Source organism: Euwallacea similis, chromosome 33 (assembly GCF_039881205.1).
Source record: "Euwallacea similis isolate ESF13 chromosome 33, ESF131.1, whole genome shotgun sequence".
Taxonomy (NCBI): domain Eukaryota; kingdom Metazoa; phylum Arthropoda; class Insecta; order Coleoptera; family Curculionidae; genus Euwallacea; species Euwallacea similis.
In genome coordinates, this window is record NC_089641.1 from 1416663 (window position 1) to 1428711 (window position 12049).

Genomic DNA, 12049 nt, shown 5'->3' on the forward strand with positions numbered 1-12049 from the left:
GGATATAAAAGGCAATAAAGAATATTTTCTTTAGATGGTGAATCTATACTATTGGATTATCGGATAATGAGCCTCAAACCGCAAATTTAGGCCGAATTTGGTTAATTTGAATTTCAATTAAAACTCGTAACATGTTAATTTATAGCTGGGCACTGAACTGATGCGTGAATCATGTTGTGAATATAAAACAATTTCTTAAAGCAAACAGGTTCATGGCCTCGTTAGAGCCCATAGGTCTAGAATTCGTAGTTGGACGAATCTTTCCCATATTCGTCAGACAAGTTGTTTTCATTTCTGTTATAATGATTGTTATGTTAATTGCGAAATCATCACATTACCGTCTTTAAGTAAACTAATCATTTCCTTCTATGCATTTTTTATAAGGTACCAAGCATCTTTATTTACCACAGATGGTTATCAGTTTCTCGTTGTTAACTTTTTAACTATGAGAATAACCTATGAAATATGCGAACAAGGAGAGATTCTAAATTCCCAAAATTTGACAAACTCATTCAGTAAAAAATGCATATTTACTTTAAACGTGTCATTCATAAAGGTTTGCCTTGCATTTAATTAATTGGTTTATCAAATTTTCTATTTCTCAAAACGCTCGCAGTGTAAGCAGTAATAAAAATGCATTGCTTCAGTCTGATACATTGCATTAGTCGATGACTATTAATAACCGATCTATTTCTATCGGAGACCCAATTTATGTCCGGCACATGATTTTCGAAAATAAAATACATATGGCACATACCAACTGTATGTAATAATTTTTAGATGTTTATGTAGACTCATTACGCAATGATTTCTATGAAAAAAGAACTATTCACTCCTTTAAGAAACAAATTATTCATGTTATGAAAAAATCCATTAAAAAGCGACAGAAATTATATGACAGGTGTAAAAAATATCCTTTATTCATATCAAAAAATCGCCTACTTGAATATCAATTTAGCTTCTTTACAATGTGCATATGTAATTTAATAATTTGATTGATGGTTTTCATTCACTTTTAAGGTGGCATCATTCTAAAACAATACGGTTGCTTAAAAGGAAGCTTAAGGAATTTTCCGCTTATAACATTTTATCGACTGAAATACGTTAATGAAGATAATAATTCATTCAATATAGAATTTTAGCTTTCAAAACTACCATAATAATAAATGAATTAATAAGTTCAGATAATATAACTTTAAGTTCCAATTTTGGGCAGTGTAGTTTAAAGAATAACAGTTCATGCGCTTCCCAGGTGGCAACGTGGCGCGAAAAAATGTAATTTTTCCGTAAATTTCAGCCACAAGTGCCGTAATAATAACGGATAAATGACGTCCGAGAGAGATGACGTTAAATCATGTCAAACAATCAGACAATAATGGCTTGATAGAATGTGCCTGTTTGTCGGACTTTGAGTATTTAAAAATTAAGTTTGACGTGTGCGAGTAATTACACAGATTTTGCAGTTATGACTACAGATTTTATTGGATATGTTCCAATCTGTACATTTTCACTGTCACAATTGCATTACTTAATCAATAACAGACAATTTTCAACTAAATTTATTTTTATCCATACATTTCCTGTTGTCTCTTGCATTTCTAACATTTTGTTTTTTTTTCGTTACGCGGTTTTATTACCGAACTTCTATTTCCACAAAATTCAAAAAGGCCTCAAATATCTATCTCATTTTTAGAATGTCCAATTATTAGCTAAATTTAAATCATGCGCAATATATCAATATTTGCCAAATTTATGTAGTACCAAATTCCTTATTTTTGCACAAATTGTAAACAACAACCCAGGTGTTGACCTCAGGTTAGTGATTCACCAATGTGACCGAGCCCGTTTTGTGCCTCGACAAGTTTCTGTAATAAATTTAGTAACAGTGACGTCACGGGGCTCATTACTTAAACCGTACGACCGTAACGATACCGCATTGTTTGGTCTACGACCTATCTACAATTTGTGAGTTTCCATTCCGCATTCCACAATTCACGGATTTGGGAAAAAGCAAGTCGAACCCATTATTGTTTGAGTTTTTGTTTAATCAAAAACCGGAACATACCGGTTCAAAAAATCGGTACGTTCCGGTTGCTGAAAATTGTCCCTTGCAACGATTTGGACTTTTGGAGGGGAAAAGGGGGATATGTGAATGACAGGCGTTTAAATCAATCATTACCAATGCCAATGAGTCAGATCGGTCATGGAGCGTGTAGTTCGTTAAATTATACAGCTGTCTAAAAAAACATAGCAAAATGATTTTGGAAATTTTTGTATGGACACCTGTTTTTATCTTTCCACCTATGAATAAATGCATAATGAATATTTAACACTGTTCATAATAAGTAGGCGAATTATATAGATTTCACTCACATGATAGTATGAGTATCTCCCTCTAGGACTATATTTTTAATGTAGGTTTTTATGGTAGTGCCATCTCTGAACTTGAAATGTTATGATATTCCTGAATGATCCTGATTGAATGATGATCGTTTTGGATAATGATCTTCCCCAAGACTTTGTAATGAGAAAAATATTTAAAAAATTCAATTCCTGATGGAATCCTCAAATATATGATTTCGAGATTCGTATGCAGGAGTGTTTCTTCAATCTCTCGTTCCTCTTTGATTCGCTTCCGTTATATTTATTAGATGCAGTGGAGGTACGTGACATCCGCGCCGTCGTCCTTTCAAAGGACGTTGGAATGGGCTCATGTCCTTTCGATATCAAAATTCGCCACATTGTGACGTCTGGCAGAGTTCCCTAACCTCATAAAATCGAAAAACGCATAACTAATAGAGAAGGTGCACGTTTCGTTAAATTGCATGAAGTTTTTATAACTGAATGACTTTGAAATTAGTTTTCCTTTTAGGAAAGTTATAATTGATAATTTTTTTCGTTGGGAGCAGCTAAAGAACTTAAAGAATAAGTTGCTTTAATTTTCAAGCATCCTTTCTATTATCTGCATGCATTGAATTTCTCTAATCTATTGTCTTTTGCTCACAGAAGGAGAGTCTTATCCATTTGCGTCATTCTGACTTTAAGGGAAGTAATTGCAACACTAGTTTATTGGTCATTAGTTATTTCTAACAGTTGGTGGATTCCATTACGGAGTACGATAACAGCTTTTTATGCCGCCAAAAATGGACAAATAAACACATATTCATGAGTTTTCTCTTCTTTCCATCGTAACACTTTTGAATGTCCCAAATCAGCTGTTTATGAAAAGATTGTATAGCGTATCAACTGATTGTACATTTTTGAATAGTTTTGTTGGTGAATATACTTCCTATAGGATACTAAACTTCTTTTTGTCTGATAACGAATTTTTAGTATTTACGTAGCGTCTGGGGCAAGACTATAAAGTCGTTGCCCCGCATACGTATCGTCTGCAACTTGAGGGTTGTTTATGTTTAACTTTGAAACTTCAGTATATACATCGCCGAAACTGTAGGAATTACATGCAATTTTGAATTAACCAACTTCCATTTCAGTATTGAATTCAAAATCAACTCCGACTGCTTGTCTTAAGATGCGCAGGAAAAGTCGGTCAGATTTGTTTCCGATTGAAGAGTTCAGGATTGACACAAGATCGGGTTTAGAGAGCAAGTTCTTCGCCACTTATTTTCTTTCCCACCGTTGTTTCCATACGTTGCTGTTACCAACAGTAACATACAATGGGATTTTTGAAGAAAATAAAACAAGTGTTTTTAATAGAAAATTGAAGGTCTTTTTATTGAATGGATCATATTACTCGGTGGAGGAATACTTCAATGATAGCTTTTAAGGTTATCTGTGGTTTTATTGCATGAGCTGATGTATTAATCTTAGGACTGGACAATGATTAGCCAATTACATTGATCGTTTCAAAACTATTCAATTTATTTGAATTAGTTTTTTTCTGTGTTAATTCAAAATTTTCTTTTCATATTTTTATTTTATAAACGTATCGTAATTTACCTTTAACGTAGTATTTATAAACCTAATTCAGGTGCTGGCTTTCCATTTTTTTCATTTCAATTTCGTAATTTTACTATATTGTGTCTACTTCTGCGTAAACACTAAAGATTTGAAATTAAATTCACTTTTCACGTCTAGACTTAACACCTTAACCATTACGTTTACATGAAATGGGAAAACGAAACTTATTAGAGGCAGACCAGTTTCAATTTCCTCTTTGAAAACGATTGAGCAATCGATTTCTCATCATCAACGTAGGTAATTACACAATCTGAGTCTAATTTCTGCAATTTATTAGAATACCAATAGTTTGATGAGGAAAAGTGAAATCGTTAATTAAAATTTAATTCATTTTGTGGAGATGTTTATTAAAATTAGTGAACGCTAAACTTACTGGAAAGTTGTATTTTTGCAAAAACGGCGAAAAAGTTAATCAACATGACAAATTAATTTTTTTTTATTATAATTAAATGCACAAAAGTTAAGTTAACAAGAAAATCTCAGATGGTACAGTCTGCATATCCAAGGTGACCCAGTGGCCACTCCTTAAAAAAATTGTTATTATATAAGATGTTTAGATGTTGATAAGTTCTGTTTGTGCAAATTACACAAATAAATTAATCTACCTCAATATTCTCCACTTTACGACCTAAGACATTCTATGCATCAACATCGTTTAGAAAACTTTCACCATTCATTTGGTTTTGAGGCAATTTCGCTATCAACTTCTCTCAAACTCGTTTATCATATCTAAGCTTAATTTACAAGTTTTCCGTAAGTGTCGTATGTTAATTAAGTTAACAAAACGTATGTCGTATCTGCAATGGGCAATTAAGAGATCGGTGTTATTGAATCTTTCAATACTGATTGTTCGCATCGTAGGAGTTATTTCAAGGCGAAAAACAATTTACTACTGGTTTTTTAATTAGTTATTAAGTGCTAAGTAGATGGTAATTATTGAGGCTTTCGTAACAAGTCGCTCGATCATACAGGTCGCACTTTTACGTTCAGATCTCGCCTAAATATCAAGTATTTTAGAATTTGTTTGAGAGTGACAATAAAGACGTATTATTTAGTTGTCATGCACTAAAATTTTATTTATATTGATTTTTATATTTACCAAATGAATAAAGTTGCTACCTTTCATTTAGTTCAAATAATGTTTTGGATCAGCGAAATTAACAAGAAAAAGAAATTAATTATTTCATTTCTTTCTCTTGAAAAGTTGGCAACATAAACTTTCGTATGTTGACTCTTATCAGCTAAGCAATTTCCAGTTCTCCTACAATTCTAGGAACTACCGATAGAAGCGCTTCCAGAATAATCGATTATTAATGGGTTAAAGATAAAGACACCAAAACCTCTAATACATATAATAAGTAGTGAGAAAAAGTACTGAAATACCGTTCCAAATAAATGGTATGTTGTACAAATTATGTGTCATGCAGCTATAACACAATTTCTGCCAAACAGAAGTAGATTAATAAATTATTTCAAAGTGAATTTCTATTTATTAGGTTGTTCGGAAAGTAATTTCGTTTTTTCCCGACAGAGGATTTAATGGTATTTTTTTGCACTTAACCTCACACTTAAGCCATATAATTTTTATATGCTTTGAGAGCTCATATAACAAGGCTTGTGTGTGAAACATTTCAATTAATTCTACGCAGTAGTTTTTGGTTGGTGCCCTTTTAAATATGGAGAGCGATAAGCAGCATTTTCGACATATCCTACTGTTTTACTACAGAAAGGGTAAAAATGCTGTTCAAGCCAGAAAGAAATTGACCGATGTGTATGGAGAAGGTGTGTTGACAGTACGCCAGTGTCAGAACTGGTTCTCTAAATTTCGATCTGGCAATTTTGATGTCGAAGATGCACCACGTTCGGGAAGGCCGGTTGAAGCTGATAAAGACGCCATAAAGGCATTAGTTGATGCGAACCGTCGAATAACAACACGTGAGATCGGATTGAAGTTAAATTTATCGAATTCAACAGTTTATGACCACTTGAAAGGCCTGGGATTATCCTCGAAGCTCGATATATGGGTTCCCCATGTTCTCACAGAGAGAAATCTGTGTCGCCGCATTGACGTCTGCGATTCGCTTCTCAAACGTGACAAAAATGATCCGTTTTTGAAGCGCATCATTACTGGGGACGAAAAATGGGTTGTATACAACAACGTCAAACGCAAGAGGTCATGGAGCAAAAAAGATGAATCGACTCAAACCATTTCCAAAGCCGATATTCACCAAAAAAAGGTGATGCTGTCTGTTTGGTGGGATTTTAAAGGAATCGTTTTTTTTGAGCTTTTACCGGATAACACAACGATTAATTCGGAAGTCTACTGCCAGCAGCTGGACAAACTGAAGGATGCACTTCAACAGAAAAGACCCGAACTAATCAACAGAAAAGGTGTAGTGTTTCACCAAGACAACGCGAGACCTCACACAAGTTTGGTCACTCGCCAAAAGCTTTTACAGCTTGAATGGGACACAATGCCACACCCACCATATTCTCCAGACCTGGCACCATCGGATTATTATTTGTTCCGGTCACTCCAAAATTTTTTAGACGGTAAAACTTTCATCTCAAATGATGAGGTCAAAAACCACCTCGATCAGTTTTTTGCCAGCAAAGACAAAAAATTTTATGAGCGTGGAATTATGCTACTACCAGAAAGATGGCAAAAGGTGTTGGACCAGAACGGCCAATATATAATTTAATAAAGCATTTGTTTATTATACGAAAACTGTCATTCATTTTCACATAAAAAAACGAAATTACTTTCCGAACAACCTGATATTTCGTGAAATTGACTTTGAAGTAGAACAAATAATAATGTTTCTAAAGTATTTGCATTCAAATTGGCGTTAAATACGTTTTTTTAAATTTTGTGTGTTTCCATTGTTTTTTTGAATTTCAAAGATCCTTTCCAAATGTCCTTAACACGCAGGACCACAATGTGAGACAATTTATTTGTCATTTATCAAAGATACTTGAGATATTAGAAAATGACAATAGTGTAACTTATTTAAAAAGTGAAGAAAATTCCGAAATTTCTTCACCTCTATCGAAATGAATCCGAATTTTCACAAGTTTCTTCAGATTCGACGGATTAAAAATAATGAAAAACTTTAGTTAAAATTCATCGTACTTTAAATGCCAAAAATCTTGTTTTTCCAATTTGTCAATTAAAAATTTGGTCGTTAAAGCTTGTATGTCTACCAGTTTATATAAAAGTACATTCAATGTGCAGACAGAAAATCATTTTTAATGTCTTAACTTCTCCATCCGTTTTATTTTAATTTTTGTTTATAGTGAGCAAAAATGTTAAAAGGAGATTGCCCTTTTTGATTTTGAGGAGTAATAAAATAAGATACTCAGAAAAATACCCTAGGGATAAAAACTTCTACAATGAAACAATGATTCCATCGTGGGTATAGCGAAGACGTGCAGCCGCAAGCAAAGGAAGCATTTGGGATGGGAAAGTAAACCAAAGCATATAAAAGTGACACGCGCCGTGGGATGAATAAATAAACGGTATAAGGCGGATTTAATGTCGGTGAATCATTCTTTTATAGTCCGCGGCATTCAAATGCGATTTTGGCACATACACCTAATGACTAATGATACATGTTGGCCGTTTCGTTTGTTTGGTTAACTTCGATTCTTTAACCGGAATTATTTAAACGGCAAGCATTCTCTTGAAGCTTTCAAACATTGATTTCCTAGATTCACTAATTTACCAAAACGAAATAAATTGCGCATAAAGCAGTATAGCTCATTAAGATGATATTAGTTATGTTTTAAAAGTAAATTTACATTACCAAACTAATTTTAGGTTAATGCCCTAATTTTCCTTCGCCTATTCATTAAAAGCCGTAATTAAAAGTTTCCACTTCATTTCCCATTGTTCTAGTTTCAGGTAATAGGTAGACTACAGGTAATATTGATATCAGGCGAGACATAAGCCCGATAGTTCTATAGAAACTTTTTTTGAGATAATTTTTAATCACATAATCAAAACTTTTTGCATTTACATAGTTTAAATTACTTACTCATAATTAATAAGGTTCAGCGTTCCACAATTCGAAATTTGCATAGAAACGTGATTGTATTTTAAAAATCGGCTCATTCAATTTAAATAAATTTGCACTGATTAGCGAAAAATGGCACTTTTTGTCTAGAATACTTGTGCCTGTGACCCGGAGCAAGACGTTCAAGTTTGCTGTATAGACACACAAAACTTGTTAATATGGAGAGATAATCTGAGATTATATCATAAGATAGTAAAGCTCATGAGCTTCCTCATTTCCTCAACTATACACAAAGACATGAGTAAATAAGTAATTTCATTTTGAAATGACTGATAAATAAATTAGTACATGGCAAGGAGTTGTTTAACGTTGGGGATGAGCTCGTCAAACCTATAAGTACCTACACGGTTTGCAAATTAAATAAGGTAGGGGGATATGGCTTTGCATTTAAAAGGAAATTTTCCTTTTCTCTCATCAAAAACACGTAAACATAATGACAGTCAATAGCGTCAACCAGGAAAGTATGCTGGAGTGATAATTGTTCTGGTTAGACATAGAAACTATGACTTCATAGTTGACATAATTGGTAAAAATTGCTTGGACTACTTATTAGAGAGCAGATGTAAATTTCGAGCTATTCACCTTGTCAATGGCACATCTTTACACATTAAGTAACGTACGGCATATCATTAATAAGAAAACTGCTGTCCTTTGTTCTTCAATATCCCACTTCAAAGAATTGGTATAAATGCGTATTCACTCATTTTTAAATTATTTAATTTTACAAACAATGCCTACTCAATTTGTCACAATATCAACTGTGGTAAGGTAAACTCTCCTTGTCCACATTAATTATATTGCGACAAGGCTGAATCGCTCCACAATATTAATATGTTGCAAAAACATCAATATCTCAATTATCATTATATTACCGTTAAATTTCAATACTCCACCAGTTTCTACTGTAAAACTTAGACTAATACCTGATGCATCTTTGGTGGAAACACTCTGCAGAAAAACCTTGCAAGGATACCACATTGCGTCTTGCGATCCAATTACATAATTACAAAAACACAATTTTAATCAGAAATGTATTTTTACACACTAGTAGTGTAAAAGTCCAACAATGAGACCCACGGAATAGCGCGGGATCCGTTTCATGACACTCGTCATATCGAACCCGTTGATTACTAAATCTAGAATACAAAAATAACGCGCACACAGTACTAATTTGCACTAACTAACCCAATATCTGCAACCAATTAAGCTGGGTTAATATCAGTGGGTAGACGCGACGACCCGGCGCGTAATACGGTATTAATATATGTATTAATATTTATACCATCGGTAGGTACTACATCGTAGCAATTCTGACCTCTCGTGTCACCTGACAAAATTTGAGCACTTCACGTGCGGAAATCTACTAATAGATTATATGATGATAAGGGGATTCATACATTTTAAGCGACGTTACCATTCGTTTTCTGTGTCGATGTGAATACCAGACCAGCAGGAATAACTCTTAATGTAAAATTCTATACTTTCTTAGCTAAGATGTATGGGCAATACATCTCCAACATCAGCAAATAAATAGTAACAGAATCACAGCATTAATCTGGGTTAGTTCAGGTTTTCATGTCCTTGATTAAGCTAACATTACATTATCATCCAGCATTTAGATACATTACAACTGTCAGTTTCTAAGTTTCGATAACCGCTGGCCATATTGCAGCAATAACTGCTCCTGCTCAATATATCACAATATAGACAATAGATTATTTGTGTCAACAAAAATAACCAGGCCAAGGTAAAACTATAGTTAATTTGTTGTTTATTATTTGGGTGCTTCACAGATGGTGAACTGTTCTTTTTTTTGTTTTATTTCTTTCATGGTAATTAATTATTAAGCTTACTCAGTGCAAACAAAATCCATCGCTAAAATAATAATCCGGTTCCACATCAACTTAATTTTCTAAATTCATTGTTATTAATGAATTAGTGAAATCGAGAATCGATTTCATGACGAGCGAGTTGTCGAAAAGGTTCCGACAAACTTTTTTCACACGTGCAAATCATAACCCACAATTTACTTTTCCGGCTTATCAGTAGCTCGACGTATATAGATACACCACCCCATAATTACGCAATTCGTGGAAATATCAACAGAATCCTGTTTATCGACTAATAAATACTTTTAATGGGATCATTATCACTACGTAAATAAAATGTCTTATCGTACAAAAAATAAATATTAGAGATTTTGGATTTTTTAACAACTACACTCACTTTCACATGAAATGCACCACCCAGTAATAATAATAATTAAGTCTTGTAATTTTGGCAAAATAATGCTTCATAATAGAGTATCAAATGATCAGACTTTCAGTAAAAAAGAAAGAATGCTGGTGGTTTTTTTGTCATCGACCTATTAGATTTTTTATTCAATTGTAAATAAATAAAATAATATTTACATGGAAATATCAGTTTATTTTGTTGTTGAACTGTGAACAAGACATCTCAAAATGCCCCCAGTGAGACAGCGTCGAAATTGTTCCCACGTTTCGGATTTTGATAGAGGGCGAATTATCGGCATGAAGGAGGGTGGACTTTCTTTTCGTGAGATTGCCCGAAGAATGAATCGGAACCACACCACGATTGCGAGAATATGGTCTTCGTGGTCTGAAGAAGGGGTTCAGCGACATCGTCCAGCTGGACGTCCTACCCGTAGCAGCAACGCACGTGAAGATCGACTTCTTAGACGGATGGCCATTGATGATCGATTTCAAACAACAATGTCTGTTGCAGTAGATTGGATGGGAGCTCTAAATCGTCGGGTGTCGATGGCAACAGTTTACAGAAGAATTTTGTCTTTTCGCCTGCATTCATACCGCCCAAATCTACGACTGTCACTAACCGCCCAACACCAAGCTTCCACATTGGCTTGGTGTCAAGAACGAATTGATTGGAATCATGAGTGAAACAATATCGTCTTCAGTGACGAGTCGCGATTTTGTTTATGAATCAATGATGGTTGTAGAAGAGTAAGACGATACCGAGGTGAAAGAAGAAATTTGCAATTTTCTGAAAGGCGCCACACAGCTTTAACACCTAGTGTTATGGTCTGGGGTGCGATATGTGTTGGCCGAAGATCTTCTCTTGTGTTCGTTCCAGGCACCCTAAACGCACGTCGCTACATTGACAATGTTCTGAGGCCAGTATTAGTACCTTTCATGCAAACTTTACCAAATGGCATTTTCCAACAGGATAATTCAAGACCACATAGTGCGAACATTACTCGAAGGTACCTGGAAGAAGCACAATTGGAAATACTGCCTTGGCCTGCACGGTCACCGGATCTATCGCCCATCGAACATCTTTGGAATATGATGAGTCGCCGTCTTCGAAATTTACCGACGCCTCCAAACAATGTGGATGACCTACGACATCATCTTGAGGTAGCATGGAATGAAATACCCCAGGAAGATATTGATCATTTGTTTCAAAGCATACCGCGAAGAGTACGTGCTTGCATTGCCGTACGAGACGATGTCACTTATTATTAATTTTTTCATTATCAAATGTATCTTTTAACTGAAAGTCTGATCATTTGATACTCTATTATGAATCATTATTTTGCCAAAATTACAAGACTTAATTATTATTATTACTGGGTGGTGCATTTCATGTGAAAGTGAGTGTATTATCAATATTTAGTGAAACTTTTTTTAAATTTGTGGTTTTTAACTCATCTTATCTTGGTACAATTCAAAAAGTTATGAAACCAGACTGAGTCAAGCGAAGATCCATTTAGAATATGCATTACCTTATATAATACAATTCATTTCAGATTGGAGCAATAATACACACAATACAAATGGTTATTCGCTTCATAATAAATGGTTGGTTTCGCATCGACATGTATAACAGGTGTGTGGAAATGCGTGAATAATGCTCGAACTAACGGCATATACGCATTATATCTCACAAATAGTTATTGCAAAATACTAGGCTAAAGCTGATCGTCTAATGTATCAATTTCCAAACAATGATCT

At 34.3% G+C, this 12049-nt stretch overlaps 1 protein-coding gene across 3 annotated transcripts in view; it reads right to left on the bottom strand.

Annotated features, from left to right (window-relative positions):
• The window catches only part of trc (Serine/threonine-protein kinase tricornered), a 53135-nt gene that overhangs the window by 23285 nt on the left and 17801 nt on the right, over positions 1-12049 (bottom strand). The window contains exon 1 of one of the 3 annotated variants that reach the window (XM_066404253.1): positions 8981-9171. The exons of the other annotated variants lie outside the window; for them this stretch is intronic. Coding sequence (XP_066260350.1) covers positions 8981-9035 — 55 coding nt within the window. The 5' untranslated portion in view covers positions 9036-9171. Of the gene's footprint in view, positions 1-8980; positions 9172-12049 lie in introns of those variants that run through there. 3 annotated transcript variants of the gene reach the window in all.